General features: G+C 40.3%; 1 protein-coding gene across 1 annotated transcript in view; it reads right to left on the reverse strand.

The window, feature by feature from the left end:
• The window catches only part of GNAS (GNAS complex locus), a 78312-nt gene that overhangs the window by 19624 nt on the left and 45767 nt on the right, over window positions 1–12921 (reverse strand). Inside the window, exons 2-4 of the mRNA XM_072414501.1 lie at window positions 10804–10876; window positions 4526–4580; window positions 4306–4425 (exon numbers count right to left, since the gene is read on the reverse strand). Coding sequence (XP_072270602.1) covers window positions 4306–4425; window positions 4526–4580; window positions 10804–10876 — 248 coding nt within the window. The remainder of the gene's footprint in view (window positions 1–4305; window positions 4426–4525; window positions 4581–10803; window positions 10877–12921) is intronic.

Genomic DNA, 12921 nt, shown 5'->3' on the forward strand with positions numbered 1-12921 from the left:
GTCACGATTTTTTTTAATTTTTAGGTTCAGTTCAGCTTTACAAGAATGGTTAGTTGACTTTCTAAAGTGATGCAGATAATAATTACAGCAGGCCATTCTCAGCAGAATCTTATGTCACTTTCTATGCAGCAATTTTCCATAGGAGGCAAAATCTACTGACAATATTATCAAACAAAGGCGAAAAGCAAATCTAATTCATCAATAGTATAGCCTACTATGGGGGAAAATCTCTGGCCACCACTACATCACCGGTTTTGTCTCGGAGAGCGTCAAGTGAATAACTCCTCTGGGTTAATTAGCTCCATAGTGTCAGGAGCAGCACTGCACAGGGACAGGTCACACTAATTAACCAATGTAATTGTTTAGGGAATGGAAGAATGGCATGCAAAGTAATTAGATGGAACAACTGCACAAGTCAGTGATACGTGTAACACAACAGGTAACAGGCATCAAGTGAAATGGATAGGCTTTGTGGTTTTAGATTCATTGGTGCCTCGTATATCCCCTGATCACTATATTTTGTAAATATTTATATTATATTTTCATTCTATTTATAAAAACGGTTTTAAAAGTTTGGGATAAAATAGAGCACGGCTACTAAATGATTTTTGTTGTTCTGTACAGAGCACTTGCGACAATGAGAAGTAAACTAACAGAGGGAGCTGAGCTCGCTGTGCTGCATCTCATTTACTGTCCAGTCACAGGCTACAGTGGGCCAATGACAGCCTTGCTTATAGGTTTCAGGATGAATGATGATGGCTGTCATTTACCTGGAAAGATTTAGGACATCTATAGGAGGGAAAAGGCATAAAAATACTGTGCTGGATAACTTCAAATTCAAAAGCAAATTGTTGAATCAAAAGGTAATTTTTATTTAGCATTTTTTGTTCGTATCAGAATATCTATTATGAAAAAAAATGTACTGATTACTGGTTTCTTTCTGAAAATGTTAGTGACCTGACTATGTATGGACGCCAGAAAACATGCAAGTTCCCTTTTCCATCCATGTTCATCCTGAGAGCTGAGAACAAATTCAATAGAAGAGGTCACAAATTGCAATATCTCTTCACCCCAAAAGGGTGACCTTGGAAACATCTCAGCCGGATGTCTAATTGGCACAGGTCTTAATTCTCTCATGACGGTATGAAGTACTGACATGAAGTATTTAAATGAAAGAATAGCTGAGATTTTCATGGCAGGATCACCAAGTATTCTTTATCTGAAAGCAGCAGATGAAAAAATAAAATTCATTTTTCAGTATTTTGTAAGAACTTATATGAGAATATATGAGCCCGGGTTCACATATACTTCTAATAAATCTTTCAAACAAATAAAGTCCTTTACATTACAGACTGACACTTCAACTTTTGAAGAATATGAAAATCATCTAATGTCATTCAGAAATCAAGAGAATAAGCCAAGCACCGGTACTATAAACTGTTCAATGATAGTATGACTGGTGAGAAGAGCTCATAACCAGGAAATAAGGTTTACCTGAGGGTCATCAGATATTTAGTAGCCCTCTATTTCTATATAAAATTCACATTTTTCCTTTAGCCCAGAGTCCTACTTTACCCACATGGAAGTCATCTTAACGTGAATGATTTAAAACTTCCCTGACCCAACTAAAACGTTTGACAAGGTTATTGCACCTTGCAGAAAGGAGACTGTGCTATAAATCTTATACATTCAAGTCATAGCTACGCAACTGCATGTTAATATTAACTTCACTTTCCCGCTACAAAGCTTCCCACAACTAATCTGTGATCAGGAGCTATGAGGATATGAAGAACAAGAAGGCTTAAAGAGAACCGGTAATGACTGAACCAGGAGAGGCCAGTGATTGGCTACATTTACAGCTGAATGACAAGCAAAGGGCTGCAAAGGTGCCATTGTACATGACAAAAGATTTTCATTATTTGTTCATTCGGTCCTAAGGTGAAGAGCTATGCCATACAGAACAGCCTTGCCTGGCAGCGGAGGAAGGATCTGGTCTTTATCCTTGTAGGTTGCCTAATCTCCACCCTGTAACTGGACAGTAAAAAGAGAAGCTGTGGACCGATTTTGTTTCTTCTTCACCTTTCTATCGCCGGTCACTCGGCCTTAACCTTCCTATCGCCAGTCACTCGGCCTTCAACTTCCTATCGCCAGTCACTCGACCTTCAACTCCCATCAGCGGTCACTCGGTTTTCACCTCCTATCACTTGTCATTTTGCTTTCATCTCCTATCAGTATGTTCCCTGTACTGCAACAATGGAGAAAAGCGGTGACTGGCAATGTAGGGGGCCAGTTTGTGCTGGCAGGTTAGTGCTGCTGTATCAGTAGCCCCCTGCAGAATAAAGGCCACCATCAAGAGACCCGGACAGTGGATTTAGAAGAATATATCTGGCTACACAAGATAGGAGAGAATATAAAACATGTGAGGGGATTTGAGGTTGATAGATTTTGATGGGCTTTATTGATTTTGCAGCCTTTGGGCCCAGGACAAGCTAACAGATCTAGAATCCTGACTTTACTTCCTAAGCAGTCAATATAACTGTATAATCTAAAACGCCAATTTCGGAATGCGAGTAAAAAGGTTGCAAAAAAGTTAAAAAAGTGAAATGTTTATTTTTTGGTTTAATAACCATAAAGTAAATTAAACTTCTGCAGCATCCTTCCTACACATATATTAAACTAACCTGACAGGAAGGCTTTCAGATCAGCGGTCGCCAATTTGGTGGTCAGCAGCTCTGGCCGGCGCACCCCCGGGCGGGGTCAGGGGATTTACCCCAAGCTCAGATCTGTTATCGAAGATTCGGCGGGGTTGTGTCATAATGACGTCTTTCTTGGGGAGGTTTCGTCCCCTTTGAGTGACACCCAGCTGCCCACGCATGCGTGGTCGGGAGCCGGTGATTTAAGTGGTACCCGTGACCGAAAAGGTTGGCGACCACTGTTTTAGATGACCCATAGCCCAGTTGTAGCTTGTTCTGCCTATTCAAAGCACATGCATGGGACCTGTTCTCGTTGATAAACTGTGCCATGCAGCAGGGGGGCTACAACTCAAAGTATATTCCAATACCATTTTTGAGGTTATGCAAAATAAAAAAGTCCAGGCTGATAGATCAGATAGGTGGAAGAACGTGGCATTGCCCACTCCATTTTGCTTTGACATGTAGATGATGCCAAAAATACTTCATATTGCCACCAAGGAATGCTTTGACTTCAATGCTTTCTCAACAACAGTAAGGAACTAGAAAATAAAGAACTCCGACACTTATTTATAGAACTCTTCTAATGGGTCTGTGACTTGAACTACTGAAGTCAGACAGAGCCAGGCATCCAGAACTTTCAGAACAAAGGCTTCACCCCTCTCCATACTTGTCTTACAACAGAGATCCTTTAAATATGGCAGCTCCAGAATACAGGGATTGGAAGCTACGCCTGGAGCAGACCGTGACCCCAAGAATGGTTATTATATGGTCACATAATATGTACAAACTTGATAATAATTCAAGGTAACAAAAACATAAAAGGAATTTCATTCCAAGAGATAGTTGAGGGCTATAAATCTATATCTGAATGTATTTATCTTCTATATATGAATAACACCAACATATAATCTTGCAATAAATCTAAGCAAGGAGCAGAATTTACAAAGCATGATGTGTAATAATCACAGGTGTCTGCATTAGACATATGCAAAAGCCTTAAACACCAACCTGCTCAACAGACAACTCTCCAAGAGAAACTTTACAATTCACTGTACTGCACACACAAAGAATTCACATGGAACAAGAGACACAGACCAGGAACATTTTACAGAGCAACTCCAACAAATATGAAGAGGAATGCAAAGTTCTTATGATCCATGGTTGCACAGAGTAGGAATACAGCAATTTCCAGACTCGGCCTCTTTTAGAATAGGTTGGGTGTTGTGCACTTAAACCAAAAAGCTTTCCATTTAACCATTTAAAATGCCCCATATGTATCTGGGGTATTCCGGGGTTTCTAGCAAAACACATCTCAGGGTTTTCATTTAAAGAGTAATGAATAAGGCAATTTTTTTTTTTTTCTTTTTTATAAACCCCCTAAATTGGGTCCTGCCCTAACAAAACGGCATCAAACTATTATTACAAAAACTTTGTAACGAATAAGGCTGAAACAAATACAAAATAAAGCACAAAATCTGTCTCTCTCCCCCAGTGCATATCAGAAATACAGGAACCATTCATTCCCATCCAGGAGCCAGGTAATATGCATCTCCATTGAAAACAATATGCTCAAGAAAATTGAAGGCAACTACTATACAATATAGCAACTTACCGATGGGAAGTCAAAATCTTTGTCGCTCGGTAAGTTTGTGATATAATCAATTCGGAACTGGTTGTCCGGATTTGCTAGTTCCACTGGAGGTGACAGGTTTCCCATTGCTGCAACTATGGTCTGGTTAAAAGACAAAATAGACTGTTTAGACTTGTGAATGTACAAATGTACAAATGTACAAATCAAATAAAAGGAGATTGCCAATTTTTAGGCTACTTACCTCAATTGCCTCTTTAATATTATTCTTAATATCTTGTACTTTTACCTTTTTCTCTCTGGAAGAAAACACAAACAAATTGGTTTAGAAGTCAAGAATCATACAGGCAGCAGAAAGGGAAAAGAAATCATTATTTTGAGCATTTTAGGGGTAGTGCCCCCACATAAAAACATATTTTAGTTTTTTATGAGTTTGACTAGCAGTGTTCTCCCAAGCCCCATTTAGCTTGGTGCACCACCCTATTTACTGAAAAGAGGGAATACGGACTAGTTATAGTGAACTTTGGTGGCAATTATCATCGTATATCCTAGGTCTGCTAACTTTGTGTTTTTAAATCTATGAGGTATGAGGCACAAGCACAGCAGTGGCAGAAGTAAATGGTGTTGGGCCAGTGATGGGATGATCAGAATTTTTTTTAAAAAAAGGTCAAAATAGTTACCCAAAAACTGTAGCTATTGAACTACTAACATAAAAAAGTTGTACGAAAGAAAGTTGGAATAATTCTGGGAAGATCACAACCGATGTCCATTCCAATTTTTATTTTGGTGAGACCACACTAGTTTGGGCAAGTTTGGGTACGTGAAAACCTGAAACTGGAATGTTGGTTTTCAGTACTTTAGCAATGCAGCACTACATAAGTCAACACAGGGGTGACACATGGCGTTTTTTTTTTTTTTTAAATCCACACTCATAAATTGCATGTTTCATTCAGGCACCACAGAACAACTTCAACATGACATTTTTTTTACTAGCAACAGAACTTCCAGGTCCTAGAATAGCAAAGGTGATTTGGCAACCAATAATGGACAGCTTTATCCATAAACACTAGGTCAAACTTAATAGATTGCAATTAAAAGGACTGCAAAGTGGCAACCTACCTACCTAATGGTTTCAGCCCCCCACACACACACACTGCAGGTGCTATACTCCAACCCTAGCCAGTATTAGTTTGTGTAAAGCCCTGTGTTAAAATGCAACCAGAGGTTGCTTTGTTCAGACATGTAAGAGCATGAAAGTTGAATCTTGTGACAAGATGCTTCAAACCCACCCAGAAATGTAGGAGATGTCTATTGTATCAAACGGCATTGGATTACATATAACTCAGATAAAGGGGAGCTTCTCAGGACAGATATTACTTGGAATAGGCAAAGCTTCTCTCTTCTGTGCTAAAGGCCATCATTGTGCAAACTGCAGTAGATTTGTGCTCCATCCTGGAATGGATTCTGCATGTTGAAGTGGAATCTGGTATTAGGCAGGGCTTTATTGCAGAAAGAGATAGGTAATGTCCATTCTGCAATAGGTATTTTTATCTGCCTGATCTCCGACTCAGCGTTGGTTGCCAGAATGTCCAGCAATCCCAGCTTCCTCTGCAGGTGAAGGGACTGAATGAGCTCCCATGTGCCTGATGATTAGCCCATATGCCAAAATTTACTGGGCTGCACATGGCAGCCAGCATACCTGGCACATCCCAGCTTCCCTGCAGATGCAAGAATGGAATGAACTCCTTCATGCTTGGCCAAGCCAATGAAGATGGCAGAGGATTTGAATGTAGAAGATAAAGGGAAAGAATTTGACAGTGCGTATGACAAAACAGGGATGGGCGAGTGAGTATCCACTTGGTTTAGTTCCACTTTAAACAATGGCAGCCTCTGGTTTTAACAGGTTCATCAGATATGATGGACAACAATCTGACCCAAATTTGGCCGGCAGAAATGGACCATACGATGCAGTGTTCTCCCCAGCCCCTTTTAGCTGGGCGCACCACCGGCACTTTTCAGCAGCCACCTGGCATTTGTTGGTTACCAAACAGTTGGGTCACAATACAGGCGCTGTCGTATAGGCAAAACTCTTCTTACATTAAACTGCTTATTATAGCAATTAACACATTCCGAGAGAAATGCAGCCTAAGTTGTGAGCTTGTCCCAGTCTTTTAAACTTACCAAGCCTCCTCTTAGGGGTCCAATGGTATAAAAGGGGCCCAATGACCACTAGGGTAACTTGCAAGAAAAAAACAAGTGGTCAATCTGGAAAGATACTGGGTGGGAAGAAAATGTAGGTGGGTGCAGACTCTGTATTGTGAGCCAACTCTTCAGTAACCACACAAAAACAGCCGAATGGTTACTGAAATGTGCCAGGTGGTGCGCCCAGCTAAAAGGGGCTGGGGAGAACGCTGCACATTATAGTCATTAGACAATCGGTTTAAATTGGTCAGGTCTGACAAGTTCAGATTAAATGGCGACAGTGACTTGACTTTGTTTCGTTTGGTTTATGGTAAGATTTTGCTTGCTGCCTTGAGTTGATCCTTAAGGCCACTGGATGCGGTAAGGATTTATTGGACATTTCTAATGAACCAGAAAAAGCTATTTAAATGGTAGCATGAATCCCATGCATGTCCATGGTGGAAGTGAGGAGCTGGTCATGTGATCCAGGGACCTTATAAGGCAGTCACTTCCCGCTTTTTACAGAAACAGAGTCAATTAGTATGGTCAGGATCTGAGACTTTCTGGAACAGAGGAATAGACACACTGTAAGTGGGAGGACGCAGCCGGCACTGACACACAAGCATCTTCTGTCTTGGCAAATCCACCGGTAAAGCGGTATCAATCTGTGCACCAGGGGAAGAGAACATGAGCACTGCCAACACGTTAACCCTTGCAGAAGATGCACCCGCTTCAACAGCCTTCTGCGAGAAGTGCCTGGAAGAAGAGAATGCACACAAGCAAATCTTGCTAGATAGAGCGATGCGCACATTAGGAAATACAATGGTTAATAGTGCTATTAAGAGGCAGAGGCTGCAGGATTTTTCCTGGTTTCTATAAAAGGTGGTAATATGTCTTCTCAGTTTTGTTTGCTGAAACAGCCAGTGCTTATATGTGTCCCAGGGTCTCCACCCTATTGTGTAAAATAAGCACCTTTCCAGTAGGCACGGTCTAGTGTGGTTTGTTCTAGACATCAAATAAGCCGAAGTTGAAATTAAATCCAGGTTACAGCATATGAATATAGACACGGTCAGTTGCATGACCCAAACCTTGTTACCTCTGCTCTGTATCACAATGCACCTATGGAGGGAATCAGAATGCTATTTGTCACATCACCGCCTGTCAAAGTAATGTCAGTCTCTGCAGTGTGTTTATGAATGAAAACATAAAATGCAGACAACAGTATAGGGTTACATTGCAGGTCAGAAAAGACTTGGCATTTCACGTACTGCTCTCACGTCAGGTCTCCTGATTTTGCTGGTTAGAATAGCTGGATGGCAGCTAAACAAAAATCTAGCATTCAAGCACACCATGACCTGAATGCAGCTCCAGCTGTAGAGATTTAATGCCCAAGATTTAATAAAGAAAAATACTGATCCCTTCCAGGAGAAATGGACTGTGCTTAAATAACATTATTTTGTGGCAGGAAAGTGAAAGTTTCACTCTGGATGATTTTTCCTTTGCTGACCGAGAATACTAACCAATGGAAAACACTTTTGTCTGACTAACCAGCTAAACGGTGGCAGCTTCTAGTCAAGCATGTGAGATCCACAAATGATCTGAGTTTTAGGAAAAAGAGGAAAGATTTGGAAATGCTTTGTGAAAATTATATATGAATACAGTTCTCCAAAAGGAGAAAAGATATTTAATTTTTGGTTCTTCACCTGCCGGGGCGTAAATAAGAACACTGACCTGTGAACAGCACTGTCACTTCTCTGGAACCATTAACATACTGACTGAGGCCTAGTGGAATGAAATGAATGTACTATCCACAAGTAGGGGTGTGTTGCAAGTCAGGAAGCGGACCTTAGCAATTGAATTCAGGGAAATATAGTTTGGCTATCAGACAATAAGACATGAAGCAAATGAAATTATAAATCCTAGTTTGCAAACTTGTATGAAGTTAGCAAATTGAAGACAGAAGCTACTCAAACTATAGGACAACCAGAAAAGCATTTTCAGAAGTTGACAATAGAAAGCAGAACATAAAGCTGTAACAAATGGAAACCTCAATTTTATTATTTATTTTGCATGCATGTTTTTGGCACTGTCTGCAGTCACACTACTTGCGATTTATTCTTTTGCTCATAACTAAAATATGTTGCGCAGAAAACTCTGTACAATTAAGGAAGATTACCCAGCAGAAACCAGTCTTTAAATACACAAAGTGAGAAGGTAGAGGAAGAGTGGGGTAGACTATGGGTGTTGCTAGGAAGCGGATTCTTCATGCTACAGAGCCAGCTAGCAAACTGACACAACAGAACTATGACAGCTTATCAGGACGGTCTTCCAGAAAGCACTGAAATAGGCCCGTCAGTGTCAAGGTGTTTACAGCGTTTCTCAGCACAAGCCAGAAAACAAAGTCCAACTTCGATGCAACATCCTGTACGTCAACCTGGACAAGATAAAAATAAAACTCGCAGGCCTGCAATCAACATTTACCTGCAGCTGCGGAGTACTTCATGTTGATATCTGGTCTAACACAATTGTGCAGAATCAAGAAAGGAGTTTGGGCACAAACAAACAACCCCATAAAGTAGAACTAGAGTTTCACTTTAAAAAAAAATTGGCATTAGGCAGGTCCTTCTTGCAAAAAGGGAAAGGCGATGTCTCTTCTGCAATAGGTATTCTTACCTGACTGACGCCCATCTGTAAAACTTTGTTGTGCATAAGCAGCTCAGCATTTGTTGTCAGGGAATACCTGGCTTGCAGGTGCCAGCACTGAATGAACTCCTATCCACCTGTGTGGGAGTAATGTTATCCCAGCCAATCAAGCTTGCTGCAGGTCAGCATGCAGAAGAAGGGAAAAGATGGCAGCGTCCGTGATAGACCGGGGACAGGTGTGCATCCCCAGGTTTAGTTCTGCTTTAACCTCGCTTAATGAATAGGCAGACAGCAATTTGAAGGATCCTTGGCAAAGACACAGAGGAGACAATAATCATTGGCCAGGGTTGTGAAGGGCCCATTGCTGAGCACCCACTTCTCAGCTCCTTGGCTTTTCCAACCTGGGGATGTCCGAAGCTCCTCTGGAGAAGTCTGCAGAAAATCCTCGTGGGTGCACTGGAGAATTATAACGAAAATATGCTACTTAGGTAACTGGTTGTACATGTCATGGGAACCTACAAAAAACACTACTCTTCATTCCAGGTAAGATGGTTTCTCTACATGTCAAAGCAAAATGGAGTGGGTGAGGCCACGTTCTTCCACCTATCTGATCTATCACCCTAAACTTTTCTATTTTGCATAACCTCAAAAAAGGTATTAAAATATACTTTGAGTCAAAGCCCCCCTGCTGCATGGCACAGTTTATCAAGGAACAGGCCACATGCATGTGCTTTTAATAGGCAGAACAAGCTACAACTGGGCTATGGGTCATCTAAAACAGTGGTCCTGCGGACCACCTAAGTCACCAGCTCCCGACCGCGCATGCGTGGGGAGCCGGGTGTGAATGCTAGAAGTTCTATGATGTGACACTTCTATATATATTCATTGCTGGAATGAACCAAGTGAAGTCATCCTTCAAAAGGTAACATGACAAGGTAACCTGCAACAGACCTACTTATTCAAAATACCAATGCACGGGAATTTAACATCTGCATGTACATCTAAAGCATGCCAAGGATGCCGCACCTCCTGCAACAGTCTGCATAAAATCAGTTCTCCGGTTATCAGAATAGCTTTATTAGAGATGAAGGAGACCGATTACTACAGAAGAGGGTGAGGTTTTATAAAATGAAGACGTTTGTCACGGTACACAGAAGAGGTAGTTGTATTATCTACTAAACAAAGGTGTTGGTCTGAAAATCAATCGTAACAGTCAATAACTACAACATATGAAACAAGAGTGACAATGCCGTCATTATCACCAAATACACAAAGATTGTGGCAATTGAGCCACCACTTAAAACAGCCATGGACTAAGCAAAGAGCTCACATCAAGGTGTAATTTGAGCCATGAAACTGCTATGCCCGTTAAAAGGCAAGATAGGGATTAAACCAATAAAATTGGTAAAAGTGCAAACAAGCAAAAAGAAGAAGTACAACAAATAGTGAACCTTAGATATGAATTAGCAAAAAAGTGCTAGCAGACACAAGAAAATCTGCTGCTAAATTCCCACTTGACAAACCCGGTTGAACTGTAATTGAAAGAACAAAAACATGCAGTATCAATGGGCAGAGGTGCTACCTTCATGTTATGTGAAGGGGCCAGTAGAAGTCTGCATTGACCAGAAAGAATTAAAATGCCAAATGGAAGCAGTATGACCTGAAAAGAAAGCAGGTTATATAGGTGGATAAACTTACTCAGCATTAAATCCGTTCACATGAAGGATTCTCATTTGCTTCACAATTGTGCTTTTCCCAGATTCTCCCGCGCCTGAAACAAAAGAACAAAAAAACAATTAACATAATTTATTAAGAAAAAGCAAAAAGTATCTATAGATAGGCACACAAAATAAATAAACAAAAAAGTTTAAAAAGACCAAAAATAGTTGATTCCAAAGTAAAAAGGGTGCTGATCAAAGAAAAGAATTGTTTAGAGCAGACATTCTCAACCAAGGTTCCCTATAGAGGTTGCTAGGGGTTCCTGGAGCAATTTGCACCTCTCAGGTGAGTTGAAGTGACACCAAGGATCTATTTAGACATCTTTAAGGTCGACATTATTCCCAATGGCCAGCAATGTAAAAGGCATTCTTCCTAATGACCACCACACTAATGTACTGTGAGCTGTGGCTATAATAACTATAGTAGAGATTCCCTGAGGACTTATATCAAGGGTTGTCTAATGTTAAAAAGGTAGAGAAAGTCTGGTTTAGACCTTAGAAATAAGGAGCAAAATTACAATTGTGACCTAAGAGGCATAAAACTGTTGAAGGAACCCCAAGCAATCCATGGTTAAAAAAAGAGCCCCCAAAATTGTATAGCCCTGAGCACCCCAAGCAGTGTGATTGCATTGGAGGTAAGGATTTTAGTGTAGTCCCATATGAATAGCGTCTGATGGGAGGGAGATGGTTACACATTCACAACTAATCTGGAAAACCTGTTTGAGGCTATGATCTCCTCCACTACGACCCCGCATAGAATATTTATCCATCTCACATACACACAACCACATAGCTACACATTTCACCATTATCATCTGTTCACCAGGCAGCGTATGTACAAAAATGTACCCAAAAGTTTGTAAACTTTATTTCAGGAGTAAGAAGATAAAATGCTGGTACAGAAACAACAGCTTGATAATAAAAAATGCACAGGCCGTTTTAAAGCTTTGCCAACTATGCGCAACGTTGTTATGTAGCATTCTTGAGATCCAGACGAGGCCTTGGCTTTATTAACTAGGTCATTCTATAAAAGCCTATCACTGCATGGGAGGAAGGAAGACCACAAAATATACCTGGACAACTGCAGGTGATCCCTAATAAGTTACATTTATCAAATGCTTTGTTTAGATGTAAGAGGTCTAGTTGGGTGCTAGCCATTTTTTTTAGATCTGAACAACAACAAACATTTGCTCTGCAACAAGCACCATGTTTGTGAATGGCCAATAATCACCATTTAGGCTGATAGGTGCAAAAGACACTTAAACAACAATACAAAACTATAGTTAACAACAAACGTTTCAGAAGATAGTTGAGGTACAAGTAAAATACTAAAGAACGGATTTCCAAATTCATATTATGGCTAAGTGCACTGCTTATTGGATGCATCTCAAAGTATCTGAATGAAGAAAGACTCTACTAGGCTTAAACTAGTTTTCTTCTTTTATATAGATTTATTTTTGAAGCAAATGACTTTATGTTTCCCTGCAGCAGCCAACACAGACACTTTCACTTGCAATAAGCCCATACCATGAAAAGTAATATTTATCGTAATGTGAAACCCCAGACAGCATGGATGGAATAGAATGAGAAGTGTGAACCTTCTAGGACTTTACTGCTGTTCTCTTGTTGGTCAGATTCCATTATTTCATATCCCAATGTCTACATAATGACATGTATCAAAATGTATAATGTACAATGTATACATAAATAGATTCCAAATTTACAAATTAGACCTGGTTACACGGATACGGGTTCGAAGATAGTTTTGGTCTGACTGCGTTACTACAATCCATGACATGACATTATAATAAGAGAAAAATGCAATGAAACCCAAACACTGTAATATATCCTTAGAATGTAAACCCTGTAATTTATAAATGGCTATGCAGAATAAACTTTTAAGTATACTGTTACTTGAAGCTGGTTGTAAAATCTTAGTCAATGCCATAGAATTTAGAAACAAGTTCAGTGTTCTAGCCAGAAATATTTTTAAGCTGGGTGATAAGAAATTGTAGGCGGGTGGCAACCTCTCTATTGTGACCCAATTCTTCAGTAACCACCCAAAAACACAGAAAAGTGCCGGGCGGTACGCCCCGCT

The sequence above is a fragment of the Pyxicephalus adspersus genome, chromosome 6 (genome assembly GCF_032062135.1).
Source record: "Pyxicephalus adspersus chromosome 6, UCB_Pads_2.0, whole genome shotgun sequence".
Classification (NCBI taxonomy): domain Eukaryota; kingdom Metazoa; phylum Chordata; class Amphibia; order Anura; family Pyxicephalidae; genus Pyxicephalus; species Pyxicephalus adspersus.